General features: G+C 42.1%; 1 protein-coding gene across 2 annotated transcripts in view; it reads right to left on the bottom strand.

The window, feature by feature from the left end:
* The window catches only part of LOC133346116 (collagen alpha-1(II) chain-like), a 47,817-nt gene extending 42,289 nt beyond the window's left edge, over positions 1 to 5,528 (bottom strand). Inside the window, exons 1-2 of one of the 2 annotated variants that reach the window (XM_061557535.1) lie at positions 5,250 to 5,528; positions 1,837 to 2,049 (exon numbers count right to left, since the gene is read on the bottom strand). In XM_061557535.1, the coding sequence (XP_061413519.1) occupies positions 1,837 to 2,049; positions 5,250 to 5,337 (301 nt within the window). In that variant the 5' untranslated portion in view covers positions 5,338 to 5,528. Of the gene's footprint in view, positions 1 to 1,836; positions 2,050 to 5,249 lie in introns of those variants that run through there. The other variant, XM_061557534.1, reaches the window with a different exon arrangement.
* Positions 5,529 to 14,876: the final 9,348 nt, after the last annotated feature.

Below are 14,876 nucleotides of genomic sequence, written 5' to 3'. Positions count from 1 at the left end.
TAAGTATTTAACACGGTTTACAAAATATGCAGTTTTCTTTCAGCAGTTTCACGACGAAAGCTGGGCCCCCAACATTCCAGCACTGGTCCACATGCTAAGAGGCGCAGGGGGAGAGCGCCTATAGCTTTGTCCAGCATGGCCTATAGCACGAAGCGAGTGCTGTTTCATGCTCTTTGTGTTTACCAACGTGTGTGTCACAAGCTCTTGCATTGGAGAAGGTAATATGCAAACATTTATACAGTATACAATCTTAAGCTATAGTGTTATATGTACTGCATTGCATAAAACACAACGGTACTGCAGTACAATATATATGAAGTATGCACGTATAGTATAAACATGACATAAACAGAAGAATGTATTAGGAATGTGAAATTCCAAAAATTGTAACTGGAAGTAATCTAACATGGCCATATAGAGCTTAGGGTCAGAGGTCTTCAAACTTGAGACCGGTGGAGAGACTGCTATTGGGTTGACTCGGAGCTGGAGAATGGGCCCATCATCTAGCCTGAGTCAGGCTTAATCAGATTGTGGCCTCGACTTTCCATCACAGGACTGCACTACTCTCAGCCACGTGACACAATCGCTTCTGACCAAACTTTTCACGAACAGCATAAACATTTTCAAGTTAATTAATATGACTTCAGCAGAGTTGGGCGTGTATTTGTGCAACACAGATGGAATCTGTATTCGTGTTAAAAGATATTGAACACGAATCAGCATAAAATGCAAGTTTGGCTCAGCAGCAACGTCATTCACGCTGTCTGCTTGAATGTGTTCTGTAAATGGTAACAGGGATGTGGCGTGGCTCCACGTCAGGTATGCAGTGGGTTCTGCCTCAGGGTTTTCCAGCCAAGAAATCCATGCGGCCTTCTGGGAGAAGAGGTCTGCCTGCAGCCAAGCAGCACCCAGTGGTGCATTTAAACATTGCTTCCGCTCTCCTATTGAACTCGAGTTTATACCCGCTCATTGCACATGCAATTAAAAAGACTAACCTGTGGTGAAAATAACAATGCCTTTGAAAAATAATAATTATGAAAGCCATTCCTAATCTCGCAACGTTCTTGGGCGACTAAAGATAAAATCGTGTCACGATTGGCATGAAGCCATTGCAAGCGGCCATGCAAGGCTCTAACAATTTGAGCTGTAGGCATGCATCCTAACAGCTTGTAACTCATGCACAACATTAAGTTTGCACACATGTGTCAATTTAATAGTTACAGGTACAAAAAACAACAAAAAACCCTAAGCATGTGACATACTAATATGCATAGAAAGTAACACAGCATAATACAGAAATGACTGAACAAATTACAACATACATATTTTCTGAAAGAAATGATGATACGTAATGTTTCACTCGTGTGAAAATATTAGTGTACAGTGATTATAATACCTCACTCGATTTTGCAAATTTGATTGGATGTGGTTGATAGCAATAATGATGGAATGATCAGTCTCCATGATCGTCAAGGTCAGGGCTGGCAGATTGTTTTTCGGTAAACAGTATCAAAACCTCTGGACAGCAGAGCTCAATAGTCCCCCATTTACCAGAGTGGAGTTAAAAAAAAGAGCACATATTTCAAAGAATTGGTATTCTCAATCATATCTCACAACGCCTTAAAAAACCCAGCCAATTGTGCATAAAATCTCCTAATCTCACAGTCCTGATCAAGGCACTATGTTGTGGTTACTCTGAGAAGATGGCATCTTAGTTTTGCACCGTAACTTTTTGATGATGGAATTTAGTATGGGCAGTGGCTGCCCGAAAAACTGTGGCAGTTGCTGGATCAGCGTGGGTTTGTTTCGAAATCGTGATGCAGGGGGGCCTCTTACTGCCGTTGCCGTTGGACTCGGACGTCGGGCAGGCGGGGCAGCACTCCCCGAAGGGGATCTCTGGGTTGGGGCAGTTCTTCAGCGGCTCGCAGATGATGTCATCGCAGAGGATGTTCCCATTGTCGCAGACGCAGATACGACACGGCTCAGGCTTCCAGACGTCCTTGTCACTATACTTTTGTCCATCCTGTGTACAGCTTCCTACGTCTTCATCTGAAATGAAAGCATGCGACGGGGGAATGATGAAACAATAAAAACATAACGGTTCGACAGCAATTGTGATGAAAAGCACTCTATCATTCAATATCCTGCCTCAGAGAGCTATTACAGTTTTATTTTGACCTGTCATCTTTCCATATAAAGAAGCATATGAGAGGGCATGTCTAAATTAGAAATACTACACAATATAATATAAATAGTTCCACTGTAAAATGGGTTTAAATTTGTTTAAAACATTATTCTTTATGTTGGGGGCCAGATGATACGCAGAGTCACTTTTCCAAGGGAGACCTGGGTCCAAAATAAATTGTTAAAAATGCAGGGGAAACAACTGCAAAACTTGAAATCCACTTGCTAAATGATGTCAAATATGCTGTAATGCAGCGGTGGCACAGTGGTTAGCATGCTGCGCTATGTACTCAGCAACCCGAGTTCGATTCCTAGTCACGGCTAACATCAGTGGCGGAAATAAATGTCAGAACCGGTCCTGGATCGCGCCTTTCAGCAGCCTGCACTGACCAACGTGGTGAAATATGGTGAAACGACTCTCATGACGGACAGGGCATGGGGATGTCTTCATCAAGCAGTGGATTGAAGTGCTTTTAAAAATTATGCGACATACAGAAAGTTAACACCTTATTATCACAAAACAAAACATGAAATGCACACAATGAATTTCCCATGGAAGAGTAATTTAAACGGTGTGCATATAGTAAATTGCACAAATAGGTAATGTGCAGCATTATAACGTCTTACTATAATTCAATATGCAAACCATTAAGATTTTGCTTTCTATTAACAGCGGAATGTGTTTGATCGCATATCCATATGCAAAGAAGAACATTTAGTTAAAGAAGTGTCAAGTTTTTAATTTAAAGACGTAATTATTTTAAGTAAATATATTTACATCAAGAGGTACATGCAAACTCAACTTGTAATCATAAAGGTAAATAAATTTCCACTGGGTTTTAGTATTGCATCATAAAATCACTGATACTAAATTAGTATTTCACTTATATGATTTTTACCATATATTGGCTATTCGATTAAATATAGCGGAGGATATGAACGTGTTATTTTGGCTCTAAACACTCAACCAGCCCTGCAAGACACAATTTCCATCCATCTACAAAATGTTGTAGTATGAAGGTGAAATCTGCAGAAGAGTGTACTTATGATACACTGTAAGTGCGCATGGTATCATGATGCCAGGTTCTGGCATGAGACATTGCAAACGCATTATTTGAGAAACGAGGCAAGTCATTCATTTCCTCGCAGGTGTTGAAACCATTTCAGACATTCCTTCTGTATCGCCTCAGAAAACACGCTGTGTTTCTGTTTTACAGACGGCTGTTAACATTGAGTGTTCTCCCCTTGCATAAAAAAACACAGATGTTGTTGCATTAAAGAGGGCACGGCCCTCTATAAAAGGGCCCATTGGAACCCCGTCTGGCCTCGGTAAAAATGTCAGATGATCCCTGCTAACCCATGCTGTATTGAGCCTCTACAAAGATAGTTAACGAAAGATGTTTTGTTGCAGGATAAATTCCTCCTTGCAGACATCCTCTGAAAACCGGGGCAGCTAAGCTTTTCCAGTTTAGAGAGCGGTACGCTTGCTTCTTGCTCGAGTCTCTAACTTGCTCGTAGTCACCAAGCCAACAAAACATGACAAGACATTCCAAGAGGTAGCGTGCCAAGCACTTGCAAATCCCAAGAGATCTGACGCTGCCACAGGTCACAGCAAGGTGCCAAGATGACCAACATCCCTCCAGCAGTGTGCGCTTGGCAAGATGTCAGTATTTTAAGCACCAGTATTACCAATAAAGTGTTACCATTAAATGCGTTGGGCAGACGGCTCACGAAGGAAAAACACAAACGTATTATTTTAAATTAATATTTGTCTTTCTGTCTGTAAGTTGTTCCAGGTTCTCTTTGTGCATGGTTTTAAAAGATGCATAACTGTTTGCAGTATAAAACAGTGAAAACCCTAACACATACACTTATTTAATGATGAAAAATAATTATTCATACTAAACATATGCAAAACATACTGTTTTATATTGTGCCAAAAATAATTCCACTGAAAGCTGTATTCAAAAGTTGTTTGGAACTCCAGACTACAACGTGCCACAACTCTAAAACAGGCCTTCAATGAACAAGATCAAAAGCTGCTAAAACTGCGGAGAGTTCCTGCAAACAAAAGTATACTGGCAGAGGAGTCATGGAAACTAAACTTGTTGGAACATTAAAGAATGTGACCACACCACTTTTCTTGAAGACCAAAATATACGTCTACAAAGAATTATGTGAACAGTTCGCAGATATTATTCCACATGGAAATTGCTTTTTGTCCATGAGGCCAACACATGTTTTCTGAAACATATTATCTAAATCTTGAAAGCAAGCCACTTTGGGCTACAGTCTGCACCCCATGTACGCACAGGAACTACAATTTGCAGAAACCCAACCAAAAGAACAAACACACGCACAGCCATGCCTTTATCAGGCATGGCACTCTTAATTACGGACGTGAAGAAGCTGGCTGGCTGCTAGTTGTGTATCTCTATCGCCCTTTGTATGGCGGATGCACGGCGTTGCCTGCCAGAGCCTTGTGACAGATTCTTAATCACTGGGGACATTCCTGCTAGGGGACGGCGGGGGGGGGGCGTGCCCCACGCAGCCCGCTGTGGAGAGGGAGGGAGGGAGCGAGGAAAGGAGCACGCATCCACAGCTCCCTCCGACTGAACCCAGCGGTCGGAGGTAGCTGCCCATCTCACATTCCAGTGCATTTTTTCTTTCCGCAAACGGTCGACGCGTAAGTAGAATGCATTCCCAGGCCAGTGGCGCAGAAAATAACTGGGTTTTTTTTTGCACTTGTCGATTCTCTAGCAAGATATGCTTACGCATTCCGCCCCCACCTCTTTTAAAACTTTTGATGCAAATGCATCACTCGTACTGTTTGCAATGAAGCTGTCGGGTCTGTTTTTCAGCTGCTGTCCTGCAGAAGCACGTTACCCATACGTGACACCAGAACATCCTTACAATACAAACAAGAGTGCTACATTCGTTCGCACGAACCGCAGGCATCGTGCCCCAACGCCCAGAAGCGTTCAAAGCATTTTACAACAATCCCCAACGTCGGGTGTGACAACATGCAACACAGACACACACGCGCACAAAAACATGATCCTTACCATAATCATCTTGACTTCTGACCACCGTTATTATCGCCTGCGTTGCCACAAGCAGCAAGAGAGTCCTTGAGTGCACAAAGCTGAACATGTCTAAATATTAGACATGTAGACTTTGTGTCTAACTGGTGAAATCCTTGTTTTACACTCCGGACATGCAGCGAGCAAAACCGTTTCTTTTTGTCTCCCCCAAGTACCAGGCCCCAGCAGAAACTCAACTACCGCCTCCTAAGGGCCAGGTACAGCCTTTATGTGGCTAAACGATGGGGCCGTCCGTCTATATGGGCGGTGAGTAAATGGCATTTGACCATCCCATCCCCCCTGCGAGGCTGAAACTCGAGCCATCCACCGGCCACTCGCTCCCGGGCCCTCTGCTCCCTTCCGTCCCGCCTTCCCCACCCGTTATTTCCCCTCCCCTCCACCAAGAGCAGCGTTCCCCTCCCCACCCACCCACCACCCCGGTCCGGAGAATTCTTTTTAAAGAAAATTGATTCATGCTGCCTCGTCTGAGAGAGTGCACGAAGCGTGCGCAGTTGGGGGGGGGGGGGTGTACCTCTAGCGTCGAGAACGCAGAGAGCTCTTTTTTGATGAAAAACCACGGGGCCCCAATGCTCCCTGTCGAGCACAGGTACGGGATGAGTTTCGACGCAATGCCCGCGACATATTCTGACCTATGCAACACCAACCGCGGTACACCCTTCGAATGCACCGCTAACTTGTAACAGCGTAGAGATAGGTAGTAATGTTCCTGAAGCTAGCAGCAACAAGAAACTTATCTTCCAAATAAATTCTGATTTACTTAAGCCATATTAAAAGCATGAAGTTTGTATAGCGCTGGTGGAGGTGGAGTAATTATGCGTTTTAGCTTTTAAACAACATCGACATATTTAAAGTTTCAATCGTGGCTTTTCTGCAGTCCACAACAGAGAATATGATTTTCCCTTGAGGAAGATGGGTTTGGCCCAGCACGTATACATGCACAGTGTTCATCGAAATGTTTGCAGATGGCTCGCCTTTTCTTGTTTGTACAGCTGGTTTATGCGTCCCTTCACTTCTCACATACTACGTATCCAGCGTGTATGATACTCGTATGCATACTGTCGAGGGCAAGCAACATTCATAACACAAATGATAAAGTTTATATTTCTAAATGTTCATGATAGTATTTCCACCACTATACGGCTTCTGCTCAATATGTGCCTTTAAGAGAGACACAAGAGGAAATACCACAAGTCTCAGCTAAACCTTTAACAGATGTCTGATGTATTTTCACGACATGCCTGCTTTCGCATGTGCCCAGTTCTTGTGGTAAGACTACATTTCCCCAAACACAGTGCAGCACCCGCGAAACACTGGTTATTCAGCGTCTGGGACAAATGGCAGATTCCACCCAAAACCACATGTTTCCCTGGCCATTGTAAGACAGTCAAGCAAGAGAGGGCACTCGTGTGGTTGTGGGAAATGGAGTTAACCCTGTGCTGCTGTTCATGTGGGAGCCACATGCTGTGGACCTCCATCAAAGTGTGGCGGACCTCTGAAACTCCATCACGGTTAACGTGTAGAATGTGGGATATTTGACTTGCCACATAGATCATTAAAACGTCCACAAATCAGGGATTTGTCTACTAGTCGATGGGAGCAAAAACAGTTTTTTAAAGTAATGTTGTAAATAAAAAAATACATAGCATTCAGAAATCTTCCTTCTGAGGTTAAACAAAAGAGTATTACATTGTCATAAGTCAACATTGGTTGTCATAAGGCTCCCACGATGAAAATGTGGAATTTCCACCACTCATGGCCATTTATGGAGACAAGCAATATCCCTGGTCCTCGTTTGAGCATGGAGACACCCTTTTACCTGACTATGCATACGCGTTTGAACATCTGCAGTGTAATACACGTGTTTGATACGTACTCAACATGTGTATGCACTGCAAATAATGTGCAATGCATGTTAGCCGTAGGCCCATGTTGCCACCCAAAAGTCAGTGATGTATTTGCTGATACGAGCGTTCTGGTGGTGCTGATCTCCCGCTTACAGTCCCGAGCCAGTGGTGGACATTCATATGATGGGGGTGAGTGTCCATAGGACTACCACTGTTAGGGATGACCACAATGTTGACACTTGGAACATTTTCATTGTAATGGTAAAGAATGTAAATTGTATATAAATAGAAAAATTAATTCTGAGATGCCCAAATGTGCACATGCATGCTTGATTTGGAAGCAGAGTAAGAGGTTAATAAAATTAGTCTGGTTGTTGTCATAATTTAAGTCATCTCGAACAATACCAGACAAACCCCTAGCAATACTTTCCCTCAGAAGTTGCATCAAAGTTCAACCCACAGAACAGAGGCATGTCACATTGAAATCCAGATGATATGCGGTTAAATTACTACAATGGGCATTTTTACACAATTTAATCGCAAACAAATTTGCAATTTACTTCCAATTGCAATTACAATTCTTTTTTTTATGTTTACTGGCATATATACCATAACGTGGAAAAAGTAATGTGCGCATCACCAGTATTAAATAAAGCAAGCCATAATTTATTATGTTTAAATTAGCCCACATTTTGTGGCTAAAATCTAATGTGCTGAACAAATGCTTGGCATGAAATCTTTCCTGTTGGCTCTGCCAAGCCATTCATCACGAGTGAACCACCATAAGGGAGAGTAGTTCTCGTGTGCAAGGCTCTCCATGTTGAATGAATTAGTATCATCCCTTGTAGAGGCCTCTGCAACGCAGACGTATTCGAAATATATGTCCTTGAGCATTTTAGGTGTAAAATCAAGTTGTCTTTGTGCTCGATTGGGTTAATGGGGCAGTACTGGTTTTGGTGGCCCAACAATGAAGCCCTCAATGCTATCCTTCACTGGTGGATCTGACCCGGCAGTAGAAATTCCACAACCCATTGGTGGGGACAGTCTCTCCATAGGACAAGCGCTGCCGACTTCCATTGACGTGATACAGTACTTATACCATGGACTCTGTAAGGATGATCCCCCATATCTACCCAAGATCGGGATAAAATCTTGCAACATTTTGATTGTGAGTCAATTGCTTTAACTGCAACTCCATTCAGAGAGATGTATTTGAGGTGTTATATGTGAATACATTATTTATTTTAATGGAAATTTTTTTAAAGGAATGAGTGTAATTACCCACCATCTCCAGGATATTATATGAAACTAAACACTATTAGACTATTTTCATGCTACCAGGTAAGGGCCATTAGGCTATTTAGCTCTTTTTCAGAAGTGACCTGGCCACAAATAATATCTCAATAAAGTGGCTTATCATGTGGAAATGTATAGCAGCCAAATACTCTAAACATTACACTTTCCTAGCCCATGCATTATAAGCACACTCTCAGTGCCTTATGTTGTGCTTTATAACACACATTATTGTATCTTATGAAGGATGTTCAAATGTTAGGGTTTCATCAAACTTCCCTACATTTTCCTTTGCTGTGGTTGTGGAAATGATAACTGTATGATCACCAGAACGCTAAAAAAATCCACACCTATGTTTGGATAAAAAAAGAACAAACGCTTGATCAGTTGATATGATTGACATGGAATGGTAACTACATATCCCTAAGTGTTACAAGGTCACTTTCACTAAAAATATGTGCGTTTTTGAAGGAATGTAGCAGTTCCACGGGCCGCCACTGCCTCTGGGGTTAGAGCAATGACTATAATACAATTTAAATGGCACGCCTAACGCATAGCAATCGTATTATGAGCAATGTCAGATACATATGATGCCATAAATGTAATAAGTATGCTCACAGACGCATTCTCGTTTAAGTAAAAAAAACACACGCAAAAATAAGCACATATGCAATTATTAATCAATTATAATTTTAAGTAGTTGTGGTGAATGCATATATGTCAACTGTTACGCCGACTAGATACATATAGAAGCAGGTGCAGTCATGTGTATGACACGGACTTGATGTTTGCAGTCCAACATTCTAACCTCAATCTCGTTTTCATTTTTCCACAGATAACACGAGGCCCGTGGTATCCTAGAGCATGCACACACATGCCCCACCTTGGTAAAAGCCCTGCTGACAGTCAAAGCAGAAATATCTGCAGTTCTGCCGAGGGCCCTCCTCCAAATGTCAGCCGGGCGTGGTAGCACATGCCTGCAATCTAGGGACTTGGGAGGTGCGCTTGGTGGATTATGGAGAGATACCTACCCACTCTGCACTGACAATGAGTGAAATTGATAAACGTCACGGACGAACAACGCCATGTTCTAACAATGTGGAAAATGATGATTACCGATTATAAACAACACATAAGTGGACAATATGTCTCCTTCACGTATGTCCCTCGACGTAAAATATAGAAACAAAATGTACACATCCCATCAGCAACACGGCCTTTTTTGGGGTGCATGATTTCAGTAACTTTGGTTCAATGCAAGCAAACTCTGGACTGGTAGTCAGGCTTACTTGAAACAATGCTGGTGAACTGCCAGATGTTTATATGCAAGGGCCGTCTCTTTTAGATGTCGGCACTAGTTCAATGCAAAACTATATTCTAACCCAAATTATCATTCGCGTCATTGTATATAGAATGTGACAAAATAAATTAGCAAAGAATATGCCTCCTTCACATATCTGACCCTCCACGCAATGTTTAAAGGTAGCTTTAGTGGAGTTTAATGGAAGTATTTTTGGGACGGAAAGTCTGGCTGTGTTTCACAGTCTGTAACAGATGGAAAATATACTCTGCTTCTCATGGGATTTTTAAAATGACTCACAAAGGAATGCTGACTCGGAGCAAGTTTCCAAAGAAAATAAAACGAGCTGCTGCCGGTGGCGAGACCTCGAACTGACCATCTTGCAACCACAATATGAACATCACCTAGAGCATACAGGGAGTGCGCACACACACACACTTTCACACCTGTCAGATGCACATGCACGCACGCATTCTAGACGACACAGCTTGAACCCAAGCGGCCGGCTTGACTAAAGGCACCAACTCAGAAAGGTCACCAAAATTCGCCATCGTACCGCGGCGAAAGGAGCATGCACGTAGCCACTGGATGTGCGGCGGCTATTCGCCCTCACGGCCAGAAACACAAAATTCCTCGACGCCCGTGGTGCGTTTGCCCACGGTCGGCATAAAACATCCTCAGAACTGCAATGTCTTGCAAGTAGCCATCGTCCGCACAAACAGCACCACTTGCATCCAACCAACAACGCAACCGCACGCACAGAGCTGCGAATAATACAATCACTGGATCACCCCAACATTTATTTGGCACCGCGGTTTTTAACGCGTTACATTTTGTGTTTCTCCACAGCAAAATAGAAATGTCGATTTTTGTTCACTCTTCTTGCTTCGGGCAATATGTCCAGGAGTCACATTCCAATGTCGAGGCCTGCACGCCACGAGAGGGCTTCAGACAGGGGGTTCGTGAAGTTTTACTATTCCCCTCCATAGCAATTTGGAATGAACGATGCCCGCGGAGGCTTGGGTGTGCGTTCGGTTCATCCGGTTGTCCTGGGGGCTACTGCCTCGGCTGGAAGATGCCCTGTGCAAGCGATGGTTGTTGCTCACATATGGTACAGTTTAAGACAAGGACTCCAGGCACTGTACCGATGGGGGAAGGGCCGAGTGGGGAGAGGGTTGAATAACAGGGGGCACGCAAGGGGGCACCACTCCGTTTAGGGGTGGCCTCAGCATATTTCTCCTGAAACACCATCTTCGGCACCACCCCCTGGCCTGTCTTGTGTGTGTGTGTGTGTGACACAAAGGAGCGTGGCACAATGCATGGCACTGAGAAGGCATCTCACTGCGCACACAGTAATACAGATCTCAATGGCTTGCATTTACATCTTTTCGAGGCATACACACCAGAATGTGCATTTGACATTTGTTTTTTTACAACAAAACTCCAAGCAGATGTATGATTATATTAGTGCCCACGCTTCATTTTTGAGTCGTTTAATAGAAATATTTTCCGTGCACTAAGTCCCAACAGTAAGATATAATTACGAGTTATTAATATTATTTGAAAAGAATGCTTAGAAAATAGATGGGTTTCATAAATATTATACATTTCTCAACACAGCTGAACTGGATTTAAAAGAAAAACTACACTGGTAACAAAAATGTATGACTACCGCATAAAATGGCAAAACAGTAAGAGAAAGCGTCAAATGTGTTTCAGACGCGTTTGTTTTACCGTTGGGTCTCACAAATAAGAGACGATGAGGCTGGATGCAGATGAGGCAAGCAATTGGAAGACCTCAGTCATACCAACCTACAGACGATATCTGTGAGACATTCCATCCCACCAGTCACCACAACCATCCACAGTAACACATATGATATGAGCAACACTGGCAGCTAATCCGGCTGTGACGGTCCCACCTGATGACGGAGACTTGTGTTGCCTTTGAAACGTCGTGATTTTTTGTTTTATTTTATTTTTATTAATTTTGATGTTTTACCTACGTGACTTTACCGAAAAAAACCTAAGAATATGAATCCTTGCAGTCACGAAAGCTTCAAATCTAGAACTGGCAGCTAAGCTAAAATACTGCATACAAATACAAACTCAAGACAATTTAGTTGTGCCCCACAATCCTCGATTACCTTGAGAAAGCATTTGGCTTGGTCATGAGATGTTTACGGATGGCTATGAAGAGCAACAATCCTCTAGCAGCAATAGCACATTTTGCAAGCAATTGGGCAGTCATGAATTATGGCTCACTGGCTGTTCACTTTAACAATGTATTTACCAATGAAGGGGTGACCATACTCAATGTTTAACAATATGCTTCCTAAAACATCCACTGGAACTGTACATACATCACCACTCTTTTTGCGATCATACCACAAGAATATATCTAAAATCTCACAAGTACGGTAGTTATATAGTTGCAAGTGCATATCTCAAAATATTTACAACATGAAAAACCAATAAAACCATGACACTTTCCAATTATGATATGATTACGGGACATCCTTGAGAGAGTAATTTAGATGAAGGAAGTAATTATGGGCATTAGGTGTAATTTGTCCAGAAAGCTCGACTGCAACAGTGACGTATCTTTCCATTTACAGTTGCAGACCTTTGGATGGGGCTTTAATCTCAGCCCTGACTTTATTTTGCTCCAGTTTCAAATGTAAAGTCTAACATAGTATTAACCCAGTGCTACTGAAATTTCAAAATCATAAGCAAGAGGAGCTTTTTTATCTACTCTAAAATATATATTTAATCAGGAATTGTCAGTGAATTCCAATTTCTGTTCAGCACATTGTAACTGTAATTTATCACGATCTTTACATCAGGCGAGGGTTGCATTTCAGATTGCATTTCGGATTTTTAGAGCATCTACAAACAAACCTATCTTAAGATGCCACACAATACATCGAGAAATAAGTAGCAATCGTGCTGAAGGAGGTACTGGGGTGTTTGGTACAACATGGCCATCTTGGTATTTTCCACAGCACGGGAGGGGAGAGAAGCAAATGCACAACAAATAATATGAAATCTCATGGCAACAGGGTGGCGGAGAAGTCATGCTTGTGCCTTACATCAGGAAGGTCCTGGATTAGATCCCTGGCTCGGGCGTCTTTCTGTATGTATGTTGAACTTCTTTCGCACCATATGTAGCCAACCTTGTTCATCTGTGTGGAGTTTGTATGTTCTCCTTCTGTTCTGCATTGTTTTCTTCTGGGTCCTCCAGTGTCCCCTCATATATATGAAAAAGGTAACTGGTATTGGCCAAACATCACAATACTAAAAAAATACCTGCAAATTACTCAAATGGGCTTAGGCATAGCTACATAGTCCCCGACTGTAAAAATCTGGTATGAGCGTCCTGAAAAAACTCTTGATATTTAGCGAGGCTTTCCTGGGTAAATAAGCATCGTAATAAAAACATACAATACCAATTGGTAGAGTAAAACGAGAAAGGCTCTATTCAGGACGTGAACAAGAGTGAGCTGTATTAACAATTGGAGGGAAGGAATTCCAAATATTGGGAAGCAGAAGAGGAGTAACCTCGCATCAGGTGGAGGTTGATAGGAAGAATTTAGTGGATGACAGATGTGTGCTTGCTGGAGTGGATAGCAGGGGTAAGAAAGAAGATTAAGACAACATTGAAAAGGCACAATGGGGGAAAACCTATTGAGTACAATTAAGACAGTGAGAATAATCTTGCAATTTAAGACAATATGACGGATCTGATTTGTTTTTGAAATATGCTCACAGAAGGGGTGAGAATGCTGAGAGCAGCATTCTGGAGCATCTGCAGTTTGGCGCTGAAAAATATTGGGAGGCCCTGGAAGATGGAATTGTGGCAGTGACAGGTAAAAAGTAATGGCATCAATGCCATTGGTTGTTCTACATCATACAAAGCCTTGCTATGAACTGCTACCCTCAGCATATTGAGGTGACAGAACTCGAGGTTTTGAGCACATAGACCAGCTTATCATAGTCACTTTGGGATACATCCGGAAATATCTGAGCTGTTACAATGAGTATCTTTTAGTCATATAAAATAAATGTTTGATGGTGTTTTTTGGCCTTTATCACAATCATATTCCATTTGTGCTATGGACACCATGTCAAGGAAATTTGACATTTATAGTCACAACTTTGCAGCGAGTGGTTCGTCAACTTGTGGCAGAGAACGTCCGCAAAAGATGACATCGCAAGAACTACTTCTGAAGAAGTCCTTATCAGTAGACATTTCAATCGACACAAGGCACACATATGTAACTTCCTGTAAAAACTGTTTATTACATCAAACCAAACATTTTTAATCTCAGTGTGTAATAATAAGCCCAATTAAGTGAAGAAAAAAAATTAATTTATAGTGATGGATTTTTTTTTGGTCCAGTCATCAGTGACCAGGCTGAGACCATGAACTCACTCCACTGGAGAAGCTGCTTTAATCATTGGCCGTAGCCTGGACTTCAACCCAGTAAGCCAGCAATGACAACTTAGTATGGCTGACTCCCTGAGCCACCTGACCAGCTGTGAAATAAATACGTCAAAAGATGTACAAATGTAATGTTTATTTAAACGAACTCCATATAGAATTATAAAGTTGTATATCTATGCATACGGCATATACCACGTTTTTCCTAAATTCGCGTGTAAAGGACTCAACGAAACATGGAGAGGTACTTGTTTGGAGAACAAAACGAGGAAACATTAGTCAGGGAACAAACTCAACTTTATTTTATTTTACCAGGTAACACCCACTGAACTATGTAGTTCTTTTTCAGAAGCGATCTGGCCACAAATAATATCTCAGTGATCACGTGGAAATGTATAGCAGCCAAATAATCTAAACGCATGTTTCTATAATGTGGAGGGCCCGGATAAAAATCCACACGAACACGTGAAGAACATGCAAATTTAAAATATAGTGACGTCAGGGATCGGATTGAATCCACAACATCCTGTATACCAGACGAGGTAGTTAACATCTCGCCACCGTGGCACCCCAAACACAAATTAGAGACATCGTATTGACTTTCGATTTAAAGCTTTCGTGACTGCAGGGATTCATCTTCTTGGTTCTTTCGGTAAAGTCACGTAGAAGGGAAGTAATAAAATAATAAAAATAAAACATAATAAAAT

The sequence above is a fragment of the Lethenteron reissneri genome, chromosome 23 (assembly GCF_015708825.2).
Source record: "Lethenteron reissneri isolate LAM-NWPU_2019-01 chromosome 23, ASM1570882v1, whole genome shotgun sequence".
Classification (NCBI taxonomy): Eukaryota; Metazoa; Chordata; class Hyperoartia; order Petromyzontiformes; family Petromyzontidae; genus Lethenteron; species Lethenteron reissneri.
Note: the sequence above shows the minus strand (reverse complement) of the source record. Positions and strands in the feature narration are given on the sequence as shown.